Source organism: Pieris rapae, chromosome 20 (assembly GCF_905147795.1).
Source record: "Pieris rapae chromosome 20, ilPieRapa1.1, whole genome shotgun sequence".
Classification (NCBI taxonomy): Eukaryota; Metazoa; Arthropoda; class Insecta; order Lepidoptera; family Pieridae; genus Pieris; species Pieris rapae.
The window spans coordinates 8,434,900-8,461,500 of record NC_059528.1 but is presented as its reverse complement, the minus strand read 5'-3'; the positions used below and the strand labels follow the sequence as shown (position 1 = coordinate 8,461,500).

Sequence of the window (26,601 nt, the reverse complement as noted above, 5' to 3'; positions counted from 1 at the left end):
CCGTTATTAAGAACATGATCTAGTTTGCATGAACTCCCACCAGAGGGTATCTCGTATGTGAGGCGTTATGTAATATTCAGTGAGGAATTTAAAATAATAAACATGTTTTGAAAACACTATGTGCTGGTTTTGATGCGCTATACATAGTTTTCGCCTCATTGGAATACAGAATATAGGCCAATTCTGTATAGCCTTGTGTTTAAATCTTCAAATCTTGTTACGATCATTCCACTAGTACCTACGTAACCTTCCTTCTTTTATTAATAACAGTCAAATGAGATTAGATGAGAAAAAAAAACAGATTTGACGTTCAGTGATTAAGAAAATTTTCTCTTGTTTTTTTCTGCTAATAATTTTTTGGGGTTAAAAGTATAGTTTCAAACACCTTGTGTAGTGTAAGAAATAGGAATGTTGTCGTCGGTCAGACCGTAAGAACTGACTTCGCCAGACGCAATTTGCTGGCAGACTATATCTATTATAGATTAAATAGGCTGCTTAATCTACCCGCGACCTACGGTTAAAATACGGTTAAAGGTCTGGCTTATATACACACCTTACGCGTTGGAGACCTGAGACCCAATATGAAGTTACACAGTTCTCTCACTCACACACTCACACACTCACATGTACCCAGCCACTCACTCATACTCTCAGGCGTGATGATGGATTCAAATTATATATATTTTTGTTGTGGAATTTACTATTAACTTTGTTATAGAAAAGCTGGAAATTTTTTACTTAAAAAGGTTCTCAAATCTTCCACATAATAATGAATTGTTGTCAAATTAATAAACACATTTTTATTTATTTTGGGTCTTGGTTTCCAACTCAGGACTAATACATATTAATAAATATCGTCATACCCAATTCTGTAAAAGGTTTATGTAGGATATGTTATAAATCATTCTCTTTTAGGTTGATCGTGTGACCCACAGAAATTTGTTGAACATATATTTTCTAGCTAATACCCCGACTATGTTATCGTCGGAGGTATTAAGTAATTTACGTATATGTACTTAAGTAAATGATCTTGATCGCCCGGATTAAGACAAATACCTTTTTTTTTGACAACTGTTTGCATAACATTTACAGCAAATCCAGAATGATGTCTCTTAATTTATCGTTCAACATTATTTCAACATTATACATTATAAGTTTGTGTCTGTTACTTTTATTCCCATAGCTCGTTCATTGTACCAATCTTATCCATTCATTGGACGATCAGTACACGCATTGCACCGTCTCTTCAGCTACAAGCACAGGCAGCACTTAGTCTAACCCTGACTTTGTTAAGATACGACAAGAATCCACAGTGACCTGGTCTATCTAAGGAATCTAGGTAATTCGTTGGTTGTATGTGTTTTATTATCAAAAAGGCTGACACAACATTTGATAGGAATTATTATTAAGACCCGCAGATTTGCAGTGTAACCTACAAAAAACCATACAAGTTTAACTGGACGGCATATTTCTATATAAAACACCACAAAACGAATGGTTACTCTATTGTACGAGATACCAGAAGGGATGCGCAATAAATCGTATCGTGTTATTTATTTCAGTGTCTGCCCTTACAGAGTACCACAGTAAACACGCAGTAGGTATTAAGAAAACGCAAATCAGTTAAAGAGGTTAGTTATACAAACACACATAAAAATTTAACACTACAAAATGGCGATTAGGATTCGTAAATTTTTTCCGGTTTTCTACTGACTTACACGAATGTATATTGTATAGATTTAATTTCACTTTAGACAATAACAATACAATGCACTTTAAAATAGAAAATGAAATAAAGAAAATATTCATTATTATCATATTCATTTCAATATGAGAGATTTAGGAATGTTGGGTGATCTTAAAATTGTTCATCTTATTAATGAAAATACTGTACATTCTGGATTCATATTCCGACTGACTAAACTCTCGTGTTTGGGTCAAACGGTTCGCTTACATCGTAAATCCATATTCCATGCGATAAATTATATTTCCATTTAAAAAGTATTTTTTATTATTTGAGGCTCAACCCGTTCTTACACACCGATGATTAACGATAAAAAAATAAAAATATATGTTTCCCCGATATGTATGTCTTAGCTTAAATAAATTTCACTGTAATACGACTTTGAAGAGTTTATTGTCAGTTCTTCCGATCCGTCTACGCCCTGGATTAGAGAACTGGCACTAAGTGTAAAATTAGAATCATTTATATTATATATGAAATACATATTATAGTTAATATGTATTTCTTTATAGACGTTCATAAGTGTACATTGTGTTACAAATAAATATTTTCATTTTTGACATTTTGTTGATGAATAAAGTCAAAAATGTCTAAAGAGATGATAAAAACAATCGCAAAGCCCGAGATCAAATTCAAAAATCATTTATTCATATAGGGTAACATAATGTACACTTATGAACGACAAAAAAAGAAATATACATTAAATGCTTGTGTATTTTTACATTTACTGCCAGTTCTCAAATCAAGGGAACGGAAGAGAAGAACTGGCAATAAACTCTCCGCCGCTATTTTTAATCGCCAAGTTATTCTTTTACACAACGTTTGTAAGGAGCTGCAATCATTACACCATGTTCTATATGACATCTTGAGTAATAAAGAATAATAAAATAAATTAAAAACAAAGACTTGCCCTCTATCATCAGGAGGCATGGTGAAATAGGAGCACACACTTACATACTCGTGAGAACAACACACAAATACGTAGAAGAAACAACTAATATCACCGCATACACAAATTCAAATACGACCAGTCACCACAAGTAGCACCCGTTCACGAGTATGACGCATGGCCATCGGCTGAGTAAAAGGTGAAACTAAATTTAAATCAACTTTCGCTTTAAAACGTAAATCCCGCTCCGTTCGATACTGAAACGAAACGTTCTCAGACACTTCTATTAACTGTTTAAAGTAAATTGAATTGAAAAATTGTGTAAAACGATTTACTCTTATAAGAAAGTCTGTAAAAGCATTGTCGCCTTGTGTAGCGGTCGTTGACCCCTCGTAAACCGTACGTTTTAGATTTAGGTAGAGGTCTTATGTGGAGCGTTAAATTGGTAAAAAGCTCATTCTACGGAGGTCACTCAACCGTACGATCTAATTGTCTCTTATCCATTGTATTTATACTTAGTATAGAGATGGAGAGTATCGGAAATGAGCGAATATACTGATTATTAAAATTTGTTTTGTTGGTCATAGAGAACTCATATTATATTAGCCGCCTTAGATACAAGTTGAACATTGAATGTTGAAGATTTGATTAAAGATTAATAGCAGCTATAGCAGCAGCAGTATATATGAGTAATATGCTAAAACTATTACTAGATATTAAAAAATATATTCCATATTTTTGGAACTATTGTTGCCAACGTCCATACCACGTTGAATACATCGGCTCTCGTCCGATCACCGAAGTTAATCAACGTCGGGCGAGGTCAGTACTTGGATGGGTGACCGCCTGGGAACACCTCGTGATGTTGGCTTTTTTCTTTTCATAGGGATAAGAAATGAAAATTATTTTTGGAATCACTTAACTAAATTAGTGTTGTTTTTGTTTCGAGAGATCAAACTTTCTACAGAATACCTATACAATAATTGCGCCATAGTTTCCTTGAAAAATACAGGTACATCAACTACTTTAAAAAAATATTCATTATAATAAATAAGAAAATACTGTTTCAGCAAAATGTCATGAAATTCTGCGAATTGAAAACTTAGTGAACTATGTATTATCACAACAAGTACAGCTTATACAAGGAGATGAACCAGATGAGACTGAATTAAAACATCCGAAACACGAAACATGCTTAATAATTGTGCCACTTAATTTACTATTTAATCGATGAGTAGTACAATATTATCAGTGTTCCTCTTTTAAATTCCCGGTCTCTAAAACTTTAATAGACGATGAAATATAATATAGGTGTCAAGAAAATCTATCATACTGTTATGATACCAATTAAAATATATCTTCGTTCCATTCGGGTGTCCCTTGACACCTCAAGTTTTTGTATTTAAAACGCGGTATAATTTTACTTAGCGGATACAGTGAATGTGACTTGTTTTCATGAGTTGTCCTCTCAGCCAATAAGGCCCGACTTGGCGGATAGTAAATGGATCCGGATTATCTAATTACTGTATATAGAGACGTATTTAAAAGTCATATAATTCAGTCAATATCAAATTAGTGTAAAAACCACCTTCACTTCGTAGTACGAAGTTCGTACTCCCCTTACTCTAGTGAGCTCTATGGGGCGCGAGTCAACACACTATCCAAAGGGGGCTTTCGCTCCGAATGGGCCTGAACCACCTCCTCGGGAAGTACACCTTCTCGAGGAGGTGGTTCAGGCCCATTGACAAGATCATGAAGTATCAAAGTATATTACTCATTTTTTTTAGCATGGAATTCAGAAATTAATTGTCCAACTACAGAAAAATAATCAGTGTATCGGCATTAAATTATTATCGTTGCAGTCAATTATTCACATTACAATTTAAGATTAGAAGCCTGAAGCCGGATCTGATCAATCCCGTACATCCAATCATCTGTTCATTTAGGGATTTATCCATTCACCTAAATGTCCGCCATTTGTCCACTCTCACAATTTATCAAGATTGAAACTAGATAACATTTGACAGCGGTATATTGTTTTGAACATTTTTCTTCAAATATGTATGCATAAGAAATCAAGTGCAGGATAAAGTTTCAACCGAATTATAAAATTCATACTATTTTATTATTTTTTAAGGCTATCCAACCCTATATAGAGGCCAAACGATTGACGTCTCAATTATCCACTTTCTCGGACGACGCAGAAAAGCTTGGAATAGAAGTAATTACAGAACTTTTGGTAACATATCTTAGAAATATGCATATTTGAAGTTATATTATATTATTATATAATAGTATATTATACTTCGACAAAGTAAATTTTCACGATGCGCGCAACACCATAGCCATAGTAAACATATAAGTTTTTTTGTGAAATATAAATAAACTTTATTCAACTAGATAATGAGTTATAATAAAACTTTCAATGTATTAACTTTTTTTTATTATTAGTGTCATGTTTTCTACAAAAGTAGGATAAAAAATTTGAAAAGACTTGTTACGCCTTATTACTTCGTCCAATTGAGAAGAATATTTAAATTTTCTTAATTCAATCGAGTCCTCAGCAATTGGATTATAAAAGCGCGAATTACTGCCTCGTTATCCTTTATTCGTAACGTAGTGATTCACTCAGTTTTATTTCAATAATTAATTAACTGTCGCTTCCAGACACATCCAAGTAGCGGCATTCGACTGATTTTAATTACTCGTACCTATTTAAGACGCGTCATTAAGCAGTGTTTTGTTGTTTTGAGAAAATGTGTTTTTATTACGACGATATTGTTGGATGATAAATTGTTTTTTTTTTTTTGAAAAAGTAAATCTATTAAAATTTTTATTGAACAGAATTATATAATAAAAACAAAAGTGTCTAGAACCGTTCAATCAGTAGCCAGCAAACTTCAATATGGATTGATTCAGCAATAGAACCACTAGTCACTTACTGACATCCACATATTAAACTTCTGTATCTTATTTAGGCTATGCGATGTGCAGAACTTGGAGAAACTGATTGTGGTTGGTAACACAGAAGAAAAGCACGTGACAATTCACCTACCAGATTGACCAAGGGAAGAGACATGAGAGTGTCCATGGGCGGCGGTATCACTTAACATCAGGTGAGCCTCCTGCCCGTTTGCGCCCAGTTCTATAAAAAAAAATGAGCTGGCGGCTGAAGAAATATATTGCCAAAGCGATCATAATTATAATATTTCTAATACTCATGTAGTAATAGACATGAATATGTGAGCTTTTACTCAGATATTAATACTATGAAACTCTAAACAGCGATTCAAATGAAACCAATAGTGAAATTTATATAATTGGGTAATAGTCCAAAACAGATAACGCTGTTAACGTTAGTAGTTAAGTTCATAAGTTAGATTATGCTTATGTTTTTTTTAATAATACATATGATTCACTCAGTGATTATGGGCACTAACTCTTCCAGAAGGATCGCTTAGGACCATTATTACTACTATTTTCTTTCTTAGTATCAGAAATACCTCGACTGCTGGTTAGTGGTGTGCTTACTAATTATAGTAATTAATAGTTATTTAAAATTTGTTAAAATTGAAATGTATTTCTTATGCATATTACGCAATCTACGCTTAGAATTAGATACCTTAACCTATATAATAGTATATTATACTATATACATATATATTACAAGCGCAAACCAAATATTTGCAAAGATTAAAAAATAAATGTGAGCAGTTACTTTTTTCCCACACTCCTAAATTGTAATATAACATTCTCGTTTCCAAACATGTCCAATAGGTCGACTACAATTATATTCTTTATAGATTTCGTCGCAACCTCACTTTGCCTAATTTTATATTTTAAACAGTTACAAGCCAGTTAAGCCCACAAACAGTTTCGTTCGAACATGCCTCAACAAAATGTCACCGAACTTAACCCGCGTTTTAAATAAATAATATCAATCAAGCTGATTACAATAAAAACAAAGCTTCAGAAACAACCATACAAAATGCACTGAAGTATTCAAAATAGTATAATCATTAAAAAACAATCTCAATCGCGCCACTTGAACTAGATTAATAAATGCTATCCGTTCATTCGTTCACTCCCCTTACAATAGGCAGCATTCGCAGATCTCGGTCACAATTTGTATAATTCTACACTTGACACTTTTTTTACTGAAAAGCTTATTAACATCGAAACAAGAGCTTCATAAAGTCTTTGCTAATTAATTTGAATGAGAGAACTACACAAGGTATATTCTTAATGAAACTTTGCATACATTGGCAATGTATAATGATAAATTTCGTGGCATATATACCAATAGGTATATTAAAAAGTTTTTATCACAAAGGATAGATATTATTACCTACCTGCTTTCTTAAAAAGACATATAGCTATCTCGCTATCATATTTTATAGAGATGACAGCAAAGAATTTGACTAGACCCCTTGCTTCTATTGAGCAAGCATTAGATTTACTTTGGAAGGAATTCCAAATAATATTTATTTAAATTAGATAACAAAACAACAGAGCACCACTCTTGCAATAATAAGGTAAGTATTAGTCGTAAAAGTCAGTCCCAAAAATGATTGTATTGCATCGAAATTTACAAGGAATTAAAAAGAGTTAGAAATCGATTAATTCTTGAATAGCCAAAAAAATAGACTTTTTGATTAGGACCGAGCCATATTCTTATATATTGTTATAAAACAACATCTTAAAACTCGTCAGCTATTCACACAATAATATTATTGCTGTGAGCTGTTGGAGTATCCGCGCACCTTCAGTTGTCAAAAGAACGCCCTGTCAGCAGTTGGTCAATGTTCAAATAATATATAATTAAATTACTTAATGTATATAATTTACTATCTTCATCTATTAAAGTACGTGAACCACGTCAGCTGTGTCAGCAGTTGGTCAATGTTCAAAATAAATCTGAACAACCTACTTGAAAGTGAATATTATTAATAAAATATTATATGAAAAACTATGCCGAACGCGTATGTAAAGGCTTGCCGGTAGGCTTTACCGATAGCACAAACGTATCTTGCGCACAATAAGGTTCTATTGACCATAAAGTAAGTTAACGATGATTAACGGCAAATAACGGCGTATCGTTAAAAGAAAGCGTTAGAAGCGTGATTTAGTTTGTTTCAAAAAAGTAGTATATTTAGATCGATTAATTATAAGAATCCGCACAATGAGTCATATAAAAATAGGCTAATTTAATATTAAGAACCTTAACATGTCATAATAATAAATTGAGATATTCAATTCAATTTCAAAGATTCTTTATTATGTTGCACAACAATTAATACAGTTACATGCGTACATTTATTTCCTGGAATGCAACAAACTTTTTCAAAGCAGATTTGCTTTTTTAAAAACTTATAAAAACAGATATTAACATTCTACATACAACTAAATTTAACAATGAGGTAAATACTGGCTACCTGGAAATTATGCAATCTTTAGAAGAGGCTTGCATTTTTGACAAGCCTAGATTAAAAATTGTTATCAAACTTATGGTCCAAATACTCACCAAAGCTATAAAGGCACCTTGGGTTTGAAAATTTAAACACCTTCCCCTTGAAAGCATTATACGGCAGTGATCTATAACTTCTAGGAAGGTGATTAAATAGTTTGAAAGCCGTGGTGTTACAATGTTTTGAATACATCGTTGTGGAACATGCAGTCACAGCCGTGTTGATCCATTGATATACAGGCAAGTAACTTTAAAAGTTTTGAATAATTTTCCTTCTTTATAGGGCATATAAACTTGGTACTGCTATAGTACCAATTTCGTAAAACAATAGTCTACAGCCTATAAGAGGCCGATGCAGAAAATAGTCTTAATACATATTTTGAGTAATAATAAAGATTCAGATCTACTAAACTTCCCCATAAAAGAACAACAAAGTTCAGAGCTGAGGTTATGTTGCCTATACTACGCAGGTGAAGAAGACAATATTTAGATCACATCGTTTCGTTGAAGCAGCCTCCAACACCAAAAAACTTCATTGGCATTTTTTCTAATTTCATTTTGGATTAACATATTATTTTGGATGAGTTGGAAAAATCATAAGTTCCCCGTAAATTAAGACATAATTGTATTTACCTATTGAATTATAGTACGTTTTATATTGTATGAGAAATGAAAGAAGACATTAAAAATCTAATCTAATTTAGGGTGTCGGCCCTATGAAGTAATTGCATCGTAAAATTGTCTGACCATCGCGAGTGGGTGGGCGACGTATAACGGACGGTTACTTTACGACACGGCCGACATTAATCCATAAAACTGAAAAAACCTATCAGTAAAGGAAAATTCTGGAATGTTCTCTACAATATATTTAAAACATTCTTAAGAAAAAAAATTCCGATAGGAGGCTCGAAGTGATTCAGAAATACTCGGCATAAACTGCCTTGTAAATATAATATTTTAATCATATTCACGTTTTACTTAACCATTACTATGTTATATATTTCAACTTAAAAAAAACATGGAGAAGGTATTCTCCCGGACAGAGGCCGCATCTAAAAAAGGTAACGAATAAAAAAAGGAAGGAATAAAAAAGGTAATATAAGAAACATTAACATAATGTCATAATTCGACTAAGGTCCTTCAAGAAAAGAGCGTTCCAATTCTTAAAGACCGGCTGCGCACTCGCGAGAACTCTGGCATTGAGAGTCTCCATGGGCGGCGGTATCGCTTAACATCAGGTGAGCCTCCTGCCCGTTTGCCCCCCTGTTCTATAAAAAAAATAATAAAATTAAATTGTACTATTTATATGTCCATAATCAACAACGTAACGCGCAATTTATATATATTTATTAAGATTATATACAAGGCGTAGTGTTTTAGTGTACAATTTTAAACCCTGTATTGCACACATATCCAAGTACTAATTTTTAATCAAATATGTACTTTAAGTATTCTTAAAAACCTAGAATATTACGTAAAATGTCATAATCACAATGCTGACGTCACGACAATGAAAGGGGGATGGGCAGTGATCGCGAGCACAATGCGAGTTAGCGGCCTACATTGTTCCATATTTACAGCCCTACAATTTCATTTCTCCGAGTCTTCCACCGTAGTACACGAATTATGCTGAACTGCTGACATAAATGGCGCAGATTTATAAAGACTATTTTATAAAATCACGATAAACGCAGACAGATACCTTCCGCATCACCTGGATGTCCGTCGTTTCACAACGGAGCGTTTTTAAAAGATTTTTGCCGCGCACCACCACTCTGTAGAATCAACTGTACATTGCTTTCCAAACCAATGAAAACTTAGGGTACCTTTACACTACATTAGGTTACCAAAGAGTTCTAAAATTGAAATTCTAAAAAGTTTTCATTAGCAATTTTTATAACTGGCCAGTTCTAAACATTTTCAGTGTTACCCACGTAACATCGGGTGAGCCTAGGTTTACCTACTTTTATACAAGAAATAAAGTATATTCAGATCTATGAAGGTTATTAATTAGTATTTAAAAAAAATTAACAGTATTTAATTTATTTATTGTTTAAAGTATATATTTTTAGAGCTTCTCGCACAACTGAATTATTTAGAATCTTTTTTAAAAACAATTCAAATTATAAATATTTCCTTGAGAAACTCAGTGTAATTTGTTTGTGGTTGCGCTGCACTCAGCAGTGAGCGCCCTCTGATTAAATAAAAACAAATTTGTTTGAGCGTCTGAGCATAACACATATTAATGTTCAGCATTTTGATGCTGAAAACAGTATTTTGTGTACTATATTTTTGTTAAACAGTTAAAGTATAATTTAGTGAAAACTGTATAACACTGTTTAAAACAGCATAGTTGGCAACCCTAGGCTTGGTTGGCTTCCTATAACATAAAAAAGTTTTAATTATTAGTAGGTACCTATAATTTATAGCCTCGCGCATGAAGAACTTTTGGCCGCAATTGACAACTTCTCAACAAACTAAATGCTACAGATTGTGCTTAGAGCTTTTGGTTAGTTTTAGGAGCTCAGTCACACGCTCTGTGCAGACTATTCCCAAGCCAAAAGCAATATAAAATAGTAATAAAGAGTAGTTTTTTAGAGCTGAAAATAGTTATGGCAACCTCATAAAATGTACTCCCGCTAATTAAATGATCGAACCCAATTCACGAATTTAGTAAGATAATAAAATTCTTTGCGTTAGGTACGATTTATATATATATACAATTCATTTACAACACAAATCAAACTATAGAGATATATTTTCATAAAACGCATAAAAATCCTAGGCGATTTTGATCACGCTTCTGCGGAGGTGTTACTACCTATTTTGGTATGACTGAGGTTCCAATAAAAATAGGTAAAAAAACTTTTTAAGTTAAACGGTTTTATGTTAAACATACATTGCAATGTTTAAGATAAATGTACTAAAAACAAAAAAATAATAAAATAGATACAGTCGTGGGAATTATAAACATATGCATAGACTAGACTAAAATAAAACCGTGGGGAATTTCCATGAGCAAGAAAATAGTACATAATTTCCTCACCGTCTGCGGGCCAACTGCCTATTTTAACGACGAATTAAACGATTCTTCTATCGCACATTAAGTCGATAATTTGAAGACAATTGACGTGCCCCACGGTTTTATTTTAGTCTAGTCTATGCATATGTTTATAATTCCCACGAATGTATCTATTTTATTATTATTTTTTATTTTTAGTACATTTATCTTAAACATTGCAATGTATGTTTAACATAAAACCGTTTGACTTAAAAAGTTTTTTTACCTATTTTTATTTTTATTATTATTATTATTGTTTAGCTAAGCTAGTATGACTTCAGTCATACATACATCAACAGTCGAACGTTGCATAAAAGTGTATTTATTGTTTAAAAATAGAAAGTTTAGTTTTCGCAGTACATATCGTTTATTCCAAATAGAATCCGAAATATTTGAAAAGTTGTGCTGACTGTTATAGGTTGCTGCAATAAATTGCATCGTTAAAGGTGAGTGTCGAGTGCGGAATTCGAGAGAAAATCTCTTGAACGTTAACTGCCGCTTGTAACTTGTTTTTTGCAAAACCTATGTTAACTCTGCGTACCGTTTAGTAAACTTAAATTTCATTTATTCTCAATAAAATTTATGCCAAAATCTGTCGTGGTGCATAAAGGCTATCAACACAACTGGATGTTTTACAACTCAAAGGAGCCGACTGTGAACTATTCTTTGCACACAGTGAATTCATTTTGTCTAAGGCCTTACTGATAAATGCCGTTCAAAATTTTGTATTTGTGTATTTTTCAGAGCGTTTTGCACAGTAGTGACGCGTTAAAACAAAGATTAAGCGAATTTTAGATACTGATAATTTTTTTCTAAGATTTAGAATGTTGCCAGTTTTATAAAAGTTAATTGTAAAAAATACGGCTCAGGATTGGTCAGAATGTTTTAATTTATTATTATACTTACGAAATTTAAATAACTTTAAAAATTAGAATAACTTTACAGTAAGTATAATACTAATTTATAGTAAGAATATGGTTCAAAAATGTGTAAGGTGGTACAATCGTTAGTTCTGTTATTCTGCGAAATTTGCGTGCAAATTTGTCCCTAAAGGAATTTTACATTTTACATTATTAGTTATATGAATTGGTCAATTCATATATTGTTTGAATCGTACATATCATACATAATTAAATTTATATCAACTACAGTGTCTCACGCAATTATCATTTATTGAATACTAGATTTTATCTAAAAGTAATACACCAAGTCAACTTTTAAAGACTCTAGTCGGCAGATCTATTAATTCTATTGCTAAATTATTCTAAATCCTTATTGCCATACAAAAGGTGTTTTTTCCTAAACAATTCCAGTTTTTTGGAACAGCCACTTTCTCCCCTTGTCTACTTCTTACTTCGACTTCTACATTCAATGGGTCTTAAATTTTAATTCCACTGAATTTCTCCAAACAATAATTCCATTTCTTAGTATAGATGAAACATATAAACTTTTTTAAATGAATTTTCATCCATAAAGCCTTTAGTATGAACAACGAAGGCTATACCTAAATTGTAACAAAGCTATCAATTTCCCGGGTTAAACGTTCTACTGAAGAGTATCATCAGTAGAATAAGAGCGGAAATTCAGTCTTGCGCCGAGTTGGGAGCAAAGTGGCTCTCACCCGTCACTTCCGGCGAACGTTTCCGGTACAGATAACATACTGAGATGTACTATGTAGATAATAATAGTAAGTGTACCTTCGAGTTTCGATAATAATTTCAGTTCTACTTCAAATTCTTATACCCCTGAGTTATGAAATCTCACATTAGTTAAGTTACAAATATATATATTTAAGTTAATAATTAAAAGCGTAAAATCTAAACAATTTTCCGCACACTAGAAGCCAATATGACCTCTTTTGTTATTACCACACTCATAAATCGTAATTTAACATTCTTTTTTTTGTTGTTCGTGAGTGTACATTGTGTTACCTATATTAATTAATCATTTTTGACTTTTTTTACTTTTGTTCAGACTTGAAAAATGATAACGTTTAATTGATAATTATTTTTGATTCGATTTAGTAACTTAAGCTAAGGCTGACTTGTCTGTTGAATCGTATTAAGTAAATAACTTCTGTCTAAACCAATAAATACGATCAACGATTTAACCTTTCTTGCTTTTTTAAGGAATTGTTGTCCAAAGTTGTGAGTACTACATTAGGTACTTTGGTGTCTGTGTCTTGACGTGTGCGTTAAAGGCGAAAGCGCAAATACACACTGGTCCGCATTTTACCCTTACACCATCAAATACTAAGACTACAGTCAAGTTGGCCAGTTACAAAAAAATATATTTTTAAAGATTTTTTTAAAACCTTTCTTAAGGTTTTTAAATAATAAGTTTAGAAGTTGAATCACTTACGTTTGTGTTTTTAATATAATTCCTGACTGAAAAGGTTAATACAAGTGTATATTTTGACGCAATTGTTATAAGAGATGCAAGTCAGTGTTAGGGCAGTAGAGCAAGGTCTGACATTGTTATCCTTCACGGACCTTGTTCAGCTCGTGAATATTTATTCCACGCCCCAAGGATGCATCCTTTGTGAAACCATTTTCAACGACAAGATTTTGTGGTGCAATCCTTAATCATACACAAAATAAATATAAAAGTATTAAAATTTAAGAATATCGTTTAGTTCAACAGGAAAGCCTTTGGTTAGTATAAGGTATTTATAAAAAAGAAGTGCGTCCGTATAAAGTACACATAACTTAGGCAAAAGTCCCAATAGATGATCATGTACCAGTATATGATCACTCCATGTATTTGTATATCTATATTCACACTGTATACGTGGTAATGATAATAAATATAAATTGCCATCTAAAGTTCTAATATGTAACTGCTAAATGAATACACCAACCAATAGCGTGTAATTTTTTTCGATCTTACTTTCTCACTCTCTCTCTCTCTCAATCGGTCACAATCGCTCTCTCCCTTTTCTTCGACAGAAACGCTGCACATCTTCGTAACGTTCCATAAAAACATTATTTCTTATTTATATTATATATAAGAAAAAGTCAACTCTTATGTATTTTGACTAGTGAACGAACGGAGTCAGGACTTATTCGTGTTATTAATTAATAAGTCCTTTTTACCATCGAAAACTATAGACAAAAATATCTAATAATATTTTAATGAAACATTTTCGTTTCCTGTAATTTTTGGTTTCCTGGACATACAAGATCATTCTACAGGGACAATGTTTTTTTCTGTCATATATAAGGCGTGTGAACAGGACAATGTCTGTTGGGTCCGCTAGTATTCTGACTGGGTAAAAATAAGAAATCGAAAGGGCGCTAAATTTGTGTAATACCTAAGGCTCTATTTCGACTTTTCGAGTGATGAATTTTAAAAGGTCGACTCCGCAGTGATTGATGTTACATGAGTGTGGCTCAAAGTGTAAAAGCGACTCTAACTTTCATTTCCACGTAATTGCTAACAGGGCTCAGGACTCAAATTGCCTAATGTACACAGTCTTTTATAATAACGTTATTAGTAATCATAACAATCAAATACACAGTATGTACAATTTTCTTAACCTTAATAATTAAAAAAATTACAACAAAGAATTGTCTGTTATTAACATAACTTTTACACATTTAAAGAAAACACTTTTTAACGGATTGAATTTATGTATTATTGTAAACTTATAATTATTTAAACATAATTTTTATTATGTATAAAATTTAAAATTATGTTTAAATAATTATAAGTTTACAGTTGTTGTGACTACACCGTCATACAAAGATGTTTTGACTACACCCGTCGTACTAAATAAAACAGGTGGGAGATGGAATTGAGCTAACCGTATGTTATTAGTATAGGATTCGATCAGTAATTGATACGTAGAATCCAACGCTGCCGCGCAATATTGTATAGTGTGCATTGTCAAGGCCGGATTTTGACATCTGGAGGCCCGAGGCAACAAATTATTTTTCAAATAAAATTTAAAAAAATCAGTCAAGGTTCTTAATCAATAGGTTATTGTAAAAAAACTCATTCAGTATTTAACAGACATAAAAATACCAGATCAATGATTTCTGTTAATTTTTTGGGGCAATATAATCATGTTATACACGCCATTGTATGTGTATAAGATTGTATCACCAAAACATTAGTGTATCAGATTCTTGCAAATAAATATTTTATTATTATTATAAGGGAATCATGATTATATAAACAGTGAAAAAATGTCAAATGAAAAGTTGTCAACTAGTCGGAATTTAAAACATTTTTTCTCGAAGTCTCTATTGCAGAGCTTTTGTGGTTACATTCCCCTAATTCAGGCCCTGTTCATTAGAAATATTTAATTAATTTTGCCTAGCAGGTACTATACACTTAACAGATAAACATTATCTAATAATTTCTTTAAAAAATATTACACGGGGTCCAACACTACATATTTTACGGTTTCACAATGTGAATCACATGCAACATCAACTACACTGGCACAATATACGGCACATTAAAAAAAAATGTAGTCGCATATTATTATTTGAAAAGAAAGAAAAAAAGAAAAATCTAAACACAACACAAACTAACGAATACAAAAGAATAATTTCACCAATTTCGTAACTAGCATTCAACATAAAAACAACTTTGTGAAGGTTAAGAGCTAAAATAAAATAATTTATATTTCTGAAAGAGATTTCAAAAGCCCTCGAAGGCAGAAATGAATGCAGTTTGGTATAATCTTTTTTTCATTGAGTTTGAATACTGGTCGAAAGCTTCCACAACGCTGACCGAAGAAAATGTGATATTTCATTTAAATAGTACTTTTATGGTGGATACACCAAGGCTTTGATTAGGTTCAACTGGTTCGATGACTTATATGTTAGATTTGAATGCTTCAATGCTTGACTAATACCGTCGACTACGTTCGGTCAGCGTGTTGGTCAGGCATAGAGGATAGAGCAGGTAGATACATACATGTCGCACGTACTGATCAAAGTTCCTCACCGCGGTGCGGCCTAGCAGCAGCGCATCCATCTCGCTCTCCGGAACTGGTACCACCGCCACCGTTGGCTCACCCGACTTCACCGGCACATTCATTGTTCCAAACCAATTTCCTACACGACCGCGATAAATTTTATCATCCCAGTCTCAGTTCTGACTATTTTTTATCTTAGACAATCTTTCATCTATGTTAACTTTAACATTTTTTTTTATAAATTAGTTACTTTCTATACAGTTAATCTTTGTTTTCAATTATAAGTTTTATATAGTAATGATAAAACTAAATTTAATTTTTTTTAGTATTTTTAACTTAATTTATTTTGGTCCTTTCACTGCTTCGTAACGATTCACATTTTTTTTTCAAGTTCGTCAAACTCTAATTTGTTCCCTTGTCAGTCTTCACTATCAATTGATATAATATATTGGTAACTTTGAATTTACTAAAAAACTACTTTGGTCCATACTGATGATAAGGTAATTGTCTAAAAATACACACCTAAACAGTTTTCATTGTTAATAATTATTGATCTTGGTAATTATTTCCGTCAGCTACGGATGGTAACTCGAGAAATCAATTTGTATGTTATTTTTTGTTTACACTAAAACTTTCTACGTTAATTTTTCTATCCTACAATACTACTTAAACCATAACATATATTTATGTCTGTAGTTCTAAAAAATGGAAGAGAATTATCAAGAAATCATTTGTATGACTTGATTACATAAAATCAGGAGCTCAATTAAAACGTTCATAACTTCTATACTTTGTTTGGAACTCCAAATTTTACAAACATATTTCAAAATTGCTTTAAGTACAAAATATTCGTTTGAAGACATTTCCCGAGAGACGCGTTGTCCTCCAGGGATGATTTAATGCGACTGAACGTGTCCTGAATCACTCACTCATTCTTCTCCTATGTGTGTAACTCAGTTTTGGAACTTAGTATGTGTATCATATGTAGGTCGTAGATAGGATATTTTATTTCTACAAAAATTCATTTCACATATTTCACTTCCTTAGGTCACTTATTTTTTTAATAACTAAGAATTATGAAATTTAAAACATATTTTTTGCAACATGCAAACATATCTGTAAAACTAAATTAAAAAAGAAAAACAAATACATCTTATTTACTTTTTACTTTTAAGTCTTCTTTTGAATAAAGCTTGGAGTTGCCATTTCCTAGGATTTTTTTCTTATCTATGTTTTTCCTTGTGCCTTTTCTTTTCGCAGTAACTAGGTAACATCACACCCACTTGGTGACACACAAATCAGACGTACACTCAGACAACGAGGCTAGCTCTTGCTTGATCAGAAAAAAACCTTATTTTGTATCTCTAAGGTATACCTTCGTAAATAAAAAGATATTTAATGACTTTTATAAATGAATTATTATTATTAATTATATATATATTTCGGTCCAAAACACACACCTAACACGAACTATATATCTAGTAATTCTCTGTCGTGTAACGTTAGATTCATGAATATTATGATGCCCGAGATTATTATTTGTAACATACACATAGACTGCTAAATATACGAGGTTGATTAATTTTCGAGTCTAGAATTAACAAGTATGGGGTCACGTACAGATTCAATCATAAATATACGAACCAAAGTCAGTTCTGTCCCTTGCTATGTTTATTAAAAGAATTCAATATCTCTCAATACTATTGCTGCTGATAGAGAACAAATCACAATCTGGTGTAATGGTTGCAACCCCTTACAAAAGTTGTGTAAAAGAAAAAACTTCGCGATTAAAAAGAGTGGCGGAGAGTTTATTTCCAGTTCTTATCTTCTGTTCTACACCCTTGATTTTAGAACGAGTAAGAAGAAAGAGTAAATTTGACGGTATGCATCACAAAAAACCGACATCCTAAGGTTACCAGAGACAACATTTTAAAATAAATATGTCCATTTTTTTTAGTCCGTTTTAATATCGAAAGTTACGCCAAAGAAGTATAACTTTTAACGCGTGTACATAAGTACACAAACATAATTCGGCGTTCATAATGTTTAAATAACTCATATTTGACGTTTAATTTTATAAATGTGAAGGACTTTAATGGGGTTTAGGTACTGAAATTTTTTGTAATCGCAAATGAAATAGTTTTTAATTTAATTATTTTATTCATAACATTGAATACAGACTTGGGCGTGTTTCACTAGTCCCGACGTATACCGAACTGTATAGCCGACTTAATCTAATAATCTTTGTAGCGCGCTCAAAGCTCTCGCCGCAAATATTCTCTAATTGTTTTCACAACACAACCACAGCAGCAATAGCTTTTACGGTTATTGCGTATTTAACTGATTATAATTCTTCTAACGTTGGTTAAATTACATGAAAGACTTTTATGTTCTCAATAATCACGCACGTGTCAACTAAATTTAAGACATCAATTAATTCAGTGTTTGGTTGCTAATTCTTATTCGCTAACTAATTATTAAAAGCAATTCACAAGAGCCTATCCACCTAGTTAACCTTTAGAATTATAACTTATTAAATCAAGGTACCCCTAATTAGTGCTATTTAAACATAATTAATTGCTCGAGCTTGATACGATTTGATTCATCTCGCTTTTAACAAGATCAGTAATTACGCTGTAATGAGTGAAACTCACGAACACAAAGGACACGGCACACACTATTCTAAGGGTTGTATAGACCTAACACTCATCTAAAATAAATCGTATAAAAAATATTTAGTTTTGCGCGGGAAAGCGAAGCGAGAGACAGCTGACGCGTCGTCACCGCCACGGACGACCGCGCACTGACGCCGCGGCAACCGAAGGTCCACGAAGAATTGCAGCCCTGCTCATACCACGTATATACAATCAGCTAAAACATGAAATTACAGCATTAGTTTCCTATTCAACAGGTAAGCTATTACATAAAAAAGAAGATATCTTTTGAATACGCATATAAATCAAAGCCGCTTCAGAATGTCGTGGCCACAAGTCAGACCCCATCAGACGTGCGGGAGACAAGCATCAATGGCTTTATTCTGAATGAATCTATTATGTGGTTACTATTTATTTATTTATTGATAAAAAGCTTGCCAACGCTTGGCACACTGTTACATCGCTAAAAAAAATCACAAAATACAATTTTTAATGTGACAAGCACTTTTAGGCAAATATGATATGTGATACAACGATATATTATTTTAATTAGTTTTCTGCGGTTATCCAATGAAAACATCTTAAAGTACGCTAGCCTGGTCTCGAATGTTGGCAACTTTTTTTTTGGAGATGCCACTGGAGAAAAGTAGATGCCACAGTAACCTTTTTTGCAATCTTTCAAGACGTAACATAAACGTTCCATAATGCGGCCTTCACACAACTGTAGCATATTCGAGAATATTTATATACACGAGGCTATTGTATTAAAGAATTTTTGTTTTGATGCTTCGGAATCCTTTTGTATTTCTCAGGACAAAACCAAGCATTCCAGATGCTTTCTTTATTATATTGCCCTGGTGTTCTGAGAATGTTAGTTTGCTGTCAAAAAGGATCCCTAAGTCACGAATTACTCTTTCTTCTCGACAACCATTATGTTACCTATATGATAATTGTGAATTGTAGTGTCGAACGAACGAACTACATTTTTGGACATTCAGCTCCATTGGAGACAAACATGAGCTTACATCATTTAGATCTGACTGGAGCAGTAAGAAATTAACACAGCAGCAGTAAGCAAAACTAACTAACTAACAATAACATTGTTAATAATGTGGAAATGATTAAGGATTTTTGTAGTTTACTTAGGCGCATGAAGGTAAAAAGTTTACGGATTAAACGTCACGAAGATGTGCAGCGTTTTTGTAGAAGAAAAGGCAGAGAGTGATTGAGACCGATTGAAAGAGAGAGTGAGATAGGGATAGGGGAAAATACACGCAATTGGTTGATGTATTCGTTTAGAGTTACATAATATTAGAATTTTGTAGAATAACGTCTGGTTCAGTAAACGCAGATTTTATATTTATTTTTATAATCATAAGCACGTATACATTGTGAATATACATATAAATACATGGAGTGGTCATATACCGGTATCTTACTAAGTGTACTTTGTACGCATGCACTTTTCTTATATTAATGAGCACATAATATTTCGAGGGCGTCTATCTACTATTATTTTAAACTGTTTTGTTTCTAAATAACATAAGTTTTATGCTATAAAAATTAAATTACTACCGACCGAAGATACTTCGGTCTTCAGAAGGTGAAACGGCTAGAGGGTTGAATGGCCCTCACTCGACACTCGACGACAGCACTCAGCGGGTTAACAGGCGGTAACTTGATATTAACACGGTCGCGGTTTAATTACATTTACGTTATAGACTGGTCACGTTGAAAGCCTTAATACAATTAGCGACAATTATGAGCTATAAATATTTCCTCTGTTATGCGCTCCGATACAATCGCATTGTATCCCAGGAATAGGTAAGAAGCCAATTAATCTCACTACTATTTAGTTATCAAAAATATTTTTTTTATGTTACAGGAGGCAGACGAGCAGGAGGTTCACCTGATTTTTATTTATGTAATGTTAAGTGACACCGCTGCCCATGGACACTCGCAGTGCCAGAAGAATCGCGAGCTGCCGGCCTTTTAAGAATCAGTACGCTCTTTTCTTGAAGGACCCTAAGTCGAATTGGTTCGGAAATACTTCAGTTGGCAGCTGGTTCCACATCGTGGTGGTGCGTGGCAGAAATTGCCTAAGGAATCGCCTAGTTGTTAACAAATATTAATTAAGGAATTTACCACCATAGAATTATTTTCATTTTCATATGGATATAGAAAGTGCCAACTTGTAAGTTCCTTCCAAGAAATAATATATTTTACAATTGTAATCTGGTTTATTTTTTTATTTGTAAATTTGTTTATCCAATAATGGTCTTATGAATAACATTCGGGCACATTTTTCTGTCTCGAAACTTTCGATTATGTAACTTAAAACAAAGTTTTTTTATGACTAATAAACTAGACATTTAAACTAACCTAGCTTAAAAACGATATTAACATGAGAAAGTGTTCAATAACAGTTACAGTTTCTATTAAGAGGAGAGGTATGGTCATATATTATGTATTCTGTAGAATTATTGTTCTACTAAAGCGCCATGCAGTGTCAACAGTTTGTACCAGCTTAGTGCCAGGGTTTTTACGGAGTGTGGCTATCGACAACTATTCTGAAACCCCGTCGTCGTTTTGAACCTTTAACCTGTAGTTCTTCTATACATTAACAGAGGGCGCTAAACACAATTTTTATAATAACCCCAAATGAACTCGTGAACTTCGTATCATCTACATATATTTGTGTCCAAACAAAATCCAACATTTTAACACATTTAAACAACAGCCATCAAACACACATTTCTGAAAGCACCTATAAATAAATGACAATAAAATGTTGCTTTTAGTATGTTTCTTTACTTATTAATTATGTTTACCACTAAAACCTTCTCGTAACTTCTACAAATAATTCAAGACAAAAAAAAGCCAAATCGGTCCAGCCGATCTCGAGTTTTAGAGAGACTAACGGAGAGCAAATCATTTTTATATATGTAGATAGATAGAAGATAATGGTTTTTATCGGAAACGTTTTTTGTATGGGCGTAAGAGAGTTATGTTGCAATTTAATTATGTTAAAAATACTAGTTAACCTTAGAGCAGTGGCCTAGTGGTCGACGGCTTGTGTCGCAAGTCTTATAGGCACAAGAGGCTACTTATAAGACATATGACAGAAATGATCATAAAACTAATCCAGAGAGATCTGCGACCCAGGTCTAAAGAGTTTACAACCTCACTGATTTATTTTACTAAAAATACAAGACTTGGTAACAAAAATGAGTTTGGATATTTTTTTTATAGAAAAACACTTTTTTAACGGATTGAAGTTATGTATGTAGTGTAAACTTATATTATGTTTATATAATAATTATTTAAACATAATTTTAAATTTATCCGACGTTTCATTTAAAGAAAAAGTGTTTTTCTTTAAATGTGTAAAAGTTATGTTAATAAAAGACAATACAATGTTTTTCTTATGTAAGAGTATGTATGAACAAGAACTCTTTCGTTCGTAAAATATAGACATGGAATTAGATAAGGCACATTTAAAACAATTGCCACGTTTTTGTGGATCCCATTACTTTATACGTTGGGGTTGGAAAATAAGGTTTTATAGCGAGCTGGTGAAATAAAAAAGAGGTTTATGGGACTTATAATAATGTGAAAACCTACGGAAATGGTACAAAACTGATGAAAAAATACATAAATTCGTTGATTTGTATTTTATGCACGAATAAATTGTCATAAATCGCTGACAGGCTATTTTATCTTTTTAAATTCTAGTAGTTATATTGTAACCAACCGATTCGGTTCCAATTAAATTTAACTAAATAATATAATAAATATGTCCGTCCTAAGACCCCTGAATGTAAATTTGGTGTAAAGTTACTAGAAAATATCGTTTACCCAAGAACGGAATTGTAAGACGAGACGTTTCCCAGTAGAAGCTGCGTTAAAACGAATTCTATAAATTTAATACTTGCATACCTCAGCGGTAACTCGATGGGATCCCTTTTGCTGTGCATGGTCAGGCGAATGCCGCAGCCCCTTGGTGTCGATCTGCACGTTCGTCTGCATCTTTTGTCATCTCACTTTTAAACTCCCTGCAACAATTTCAGTACATTCAGACATTGTATGTTAGCTCAAAAATCCAGGACATGTTTTGCCTTTTAAGAGAATGTTCGCAATTGGCGTTTTAAAAAAAGTCTACTTCGTTTTCAGCAGGACTACGGTAACAGGTAGGTTAGGTATTAGGTAGCTGGCCTCAATTTCCGCACCTAGACTCAAATTTGGTCCGTTTTGCGTAAAGCCCTGGCTACTTAAGCCAGCCCACCTCCTTCCAGAAGCACAGAAGTCTCTTTGGCACTTCACAGGCTTCACGGAGCGACCTCACTGTTCCATCGGGAACAAGGGGTGGCAAAAAACTATTATTTTATTCGATCTTTAGATAAGTGTTAAGTGTGTAGCAAATACCAACATGAACGTAACATAAAACATTAATTAATTGTCATCTAAAGGTTATAGCATACATAGAATACTTAATGAGAATTGGGAAATGTTGGTAGTCACGTGACAACGCGCCAGAAATATCTTCCCCGTACGGTTGGAATTTTCTTTAGACATAATATCAAACAGTGGGCTTATTTTTAATTTGGATCCCAAAAAACGATTCGGTGGCCGTAAGTCCATACAAATAGCACATTTTACTGATACTTTAACTAAGCAATAACTTGAATAGGGAAAAAGCTTCCGGTGCGAAAACGAAAATGACAATAAAAATTGAAATCGTTTCACTCGCTCGATACGAACCCTTATTGAGAACTTGAGATCTTGTCCAACCACTCTACAAAATCTGCTGAATTTTTACGAAGGGTCCTGTGATCAATGCAACCTATATATCACTTTCAATTAGACAAACTAATTAAAAATTATTTCTGATTTTATGTTCTCCATACTGTATTTTCTCTACGTTTTGTATTTACACGACAAGGATAGATTAAACTGGGATGTAATAAGTCGAATCCTGTCGGAAGTAACAGTAAATTTATGCCTACAACACTAGTACTACATTTAGAAATACGTTGTATCACATAAGTCAGCTAATAATGACAGTTCTTCAATAAAAGAGAACTTTTACTCAAATACTTTAGGTTTAGTTTTATAGAATTATCGTTATAACTGAATAGATAGTTAAATTAAATTACTTGTATATAATTTATAACAATTATAACTTTATTTTAAATACAGAGACAGGTAAAAATAAATAATAATAATATTTATTTATTTTCTCACAAAAACTTACAAAACTTCATACATGATGTTACAATATCTAAATAATTGTCATTCTTCTTTGGAGTAATTGCTATTGTTTATGTGAGACTGATGCCTGTTAAAGATTGTGCACCTGTGTTACAGGTCATCAGGCCTCCACCACTTCGGATCGACAAAAGATAATTAGTAATAAATAATAATTGTTATGGTTACAGTAGGTACGTTAACAAAATAAGAAATATATACATTTTTCTACAATAATACAAGGAATATTTATATTATAAGGAAACTACATGGGGTATGTGTGTGTGTGTGTGTCTGTGTATGTATAAATGTTTTATGTTGACCCTAATTGAAACTTTGTAGGTTTATTTGTCTCATGTCACATGAAAAAAACAAAAGAAGGATGACTATATTGTGTTATGTGAACAGAAGCAATGAAGACACGCATGACTGACATTTACGAGTATGTTTACTTAGTTCGTTCCTTGCTTAGATCTTTTCTCAAGACTTCCTTGTATGTGAATATTTATACAAATGCATATAATATTGTTACGTATACCATATCGTGGAATAAAATCTAGATTCTAATTATTCAACACCAAAATGTTAAGAGATAAATAGAAATGAAGTTTTGTGATTCCTACATTCAGTTGTTGATTCCGTCTTTGTCATTATGTAGATAACAATCTATTTAGCTGAAGCATGGGCGTAATTATAGATCCGTTGAATGCTAAACATGGTTGAATAATATATGCAAATTTACAAAAAGCTTAGCCGCGGACTAGCATTCAGTCATCTATCCTTTATCCACCTATTATTTTAATGTTTAAAAAAATATTTTATTTACATGAGAAACTTAATATTAATATGTAAATATACGAGCGAGGTACACGTCGCCATTAGCCGTATCAATTTTAGTCAACTGTGTTCACTCTAACATGTATCTTTACTGCCTTTTTGAATTTGTCAAACATACCAATATTACGAATTTGAGATGGTAATTGATTAAACATATACATATAAATATTTTACATATCATTTGTTATTTTACACCTATTTTTCACCAGTAGAGCGTCCACCAATATTCCTTCTTCTGCCTTACTTTTCGACAGCTGTAATTATGTTATTGTTCACTTTGTTAATAAACTTACATAAATTAAACAAAAAGAGACGAAAAAGATAAAAAAAATCAGTGGCGCTACAACTTTTTTAGGTCTAGGCCTCAGATTACAGTATCTGTTTCACGTTCATTTGTTAATTTAATATGCAAGAAGGTAATCAGCCTCCTGTGCCTGACGCACGCCGCCAACTTTTTTGCTCCGAGGCAAGCCGGTTTCCTCACGATGTTTTCTTTAACTGTTCAAACGAATATTAAATGCGCACTTAAAAAGAATGTCCATTGGTGCACAGGTGGGGCTCGAACCTACGACCTCAGTTGTTAGAGTTGCACGCTAAAGTGTTACACACTTCTAAAAATGTGCAAATAGACTTATTTAATAATAAATTATATACATTATATTTTTGTATATTATAGCTTATTTGAAAAATATATGTCAGCTACTGTCAGCTGCCATTTGCAAATCAGTTTAGAAGAAAATTGCTACATCTATAAATTAACGACTTTTCCATGGTCGATAGTATTACTGATTCCATAGTCAATACTATTTGCTATATATAAGTATACACTTAAAAAAATTTAAACTTAAAGGCAAGAAATATTAAAGGAATAATCTAACATTTGTTTAGAGAATGCCGTCTGACTCTGTATTCGAGATTCGAGTTCGGTTATGGAATGAGTATACAAATTGTCACGAATTCTGGTTGATAAAAATATAGGAATTGGTGTGTTGCTCGATTGGATTGAGAAACCAGAACCTTTATAACTCTTATATCAAAATTACATGACTGATGCCAACAAACTTATCAATAATAATTTATCTGTAGGTCTTGTTTTTGCTTATTAGCCATTATTAAGGTTCTCGTTTGCTGCTTTGCTAACAACCATTCCCTGTCTCCTTTTTGTTGTCACTGTCACTGCCTTTAACGGTAGGAAACCTTCTTCTTCTTGACCTTCGTTTCTGTGACTCATTGTTATTTAATCTATTAACCCCACTCACTCCGTCTTTTATTTCAAAAACTTCACTTTATTTAATATCTTACATATTTGCTGTGTCCTACATTTTCTTTACAAGGTTGTAATATTAACTCTAAACGCGATACACTTACATCGCGTACCATAATTCAATTGCTGTGACGCGAGAAGGCTGTTTGTATGTACTCGAGGTAACTCTTTGAAGGTTAGAAGAATTATTTTACGTGGAGGGGCCGACAACAAAGTTATGCTATAATTTTTCACATATTTTACTGAGTTTAATAATAAAACTGATTTAATTTAAATCTGTGACCCCGATACTGAGAGCAGCTTAACTTTTAAAAAATAACCAAAAACTCTTAATTTGAGTTAGAAAATAATAATTTAAAATATATAACGTTAAGTTGTATCACGTCCCTAGTCGTAAATCTCGTTCATATAAGGATTACGGGGGAATGCTGTTAACTGTCCCCCGGAGAACTCTTACTAGCCATGCTGGGACTATATTGTCTGAATTAAGCCCGCACCAGCCCCTCAT

The 26,601-nt window shown here is 32.8% G+C and overlaps 1 protein-coding gene and 1 non-coding gene across 2 annotated transcripts in view; one reads left to right on the top strand and one right to left on the bottom strand.

Annotated features, from left to right (window-relative positions):
* LOC110994106 (inactive dipeptidyl peptidase 10) overlaps positions 1 to 26,601 on the bottom strand; it is a 229,690-nt gene that overhangs the window by 189,551 nt on the left and 13,538 nt on the right. Inside the window, exon 2 of the mRNA XM_045632689.1 lies at positions 22,685 to 22,800. Coding sequence (XP_045488645.1) covers positions 22,685 to 22,774 — 90 coding nt within the window. The 5' untranslated portion in view covers positions 22,775 to 22,800. The remainder of the gene's footprint in view (positions 1 to 22,684; positions 22,801 to 26,601) is intronic.
* On the top strand, positions 3,386 to 3,504 carry LOC123690085. Its single transcript, XR_006750898.1, has one exon. It is a non-coding gene; the product is annotated as a 5S ribosomal RNA (ribosomal RNA).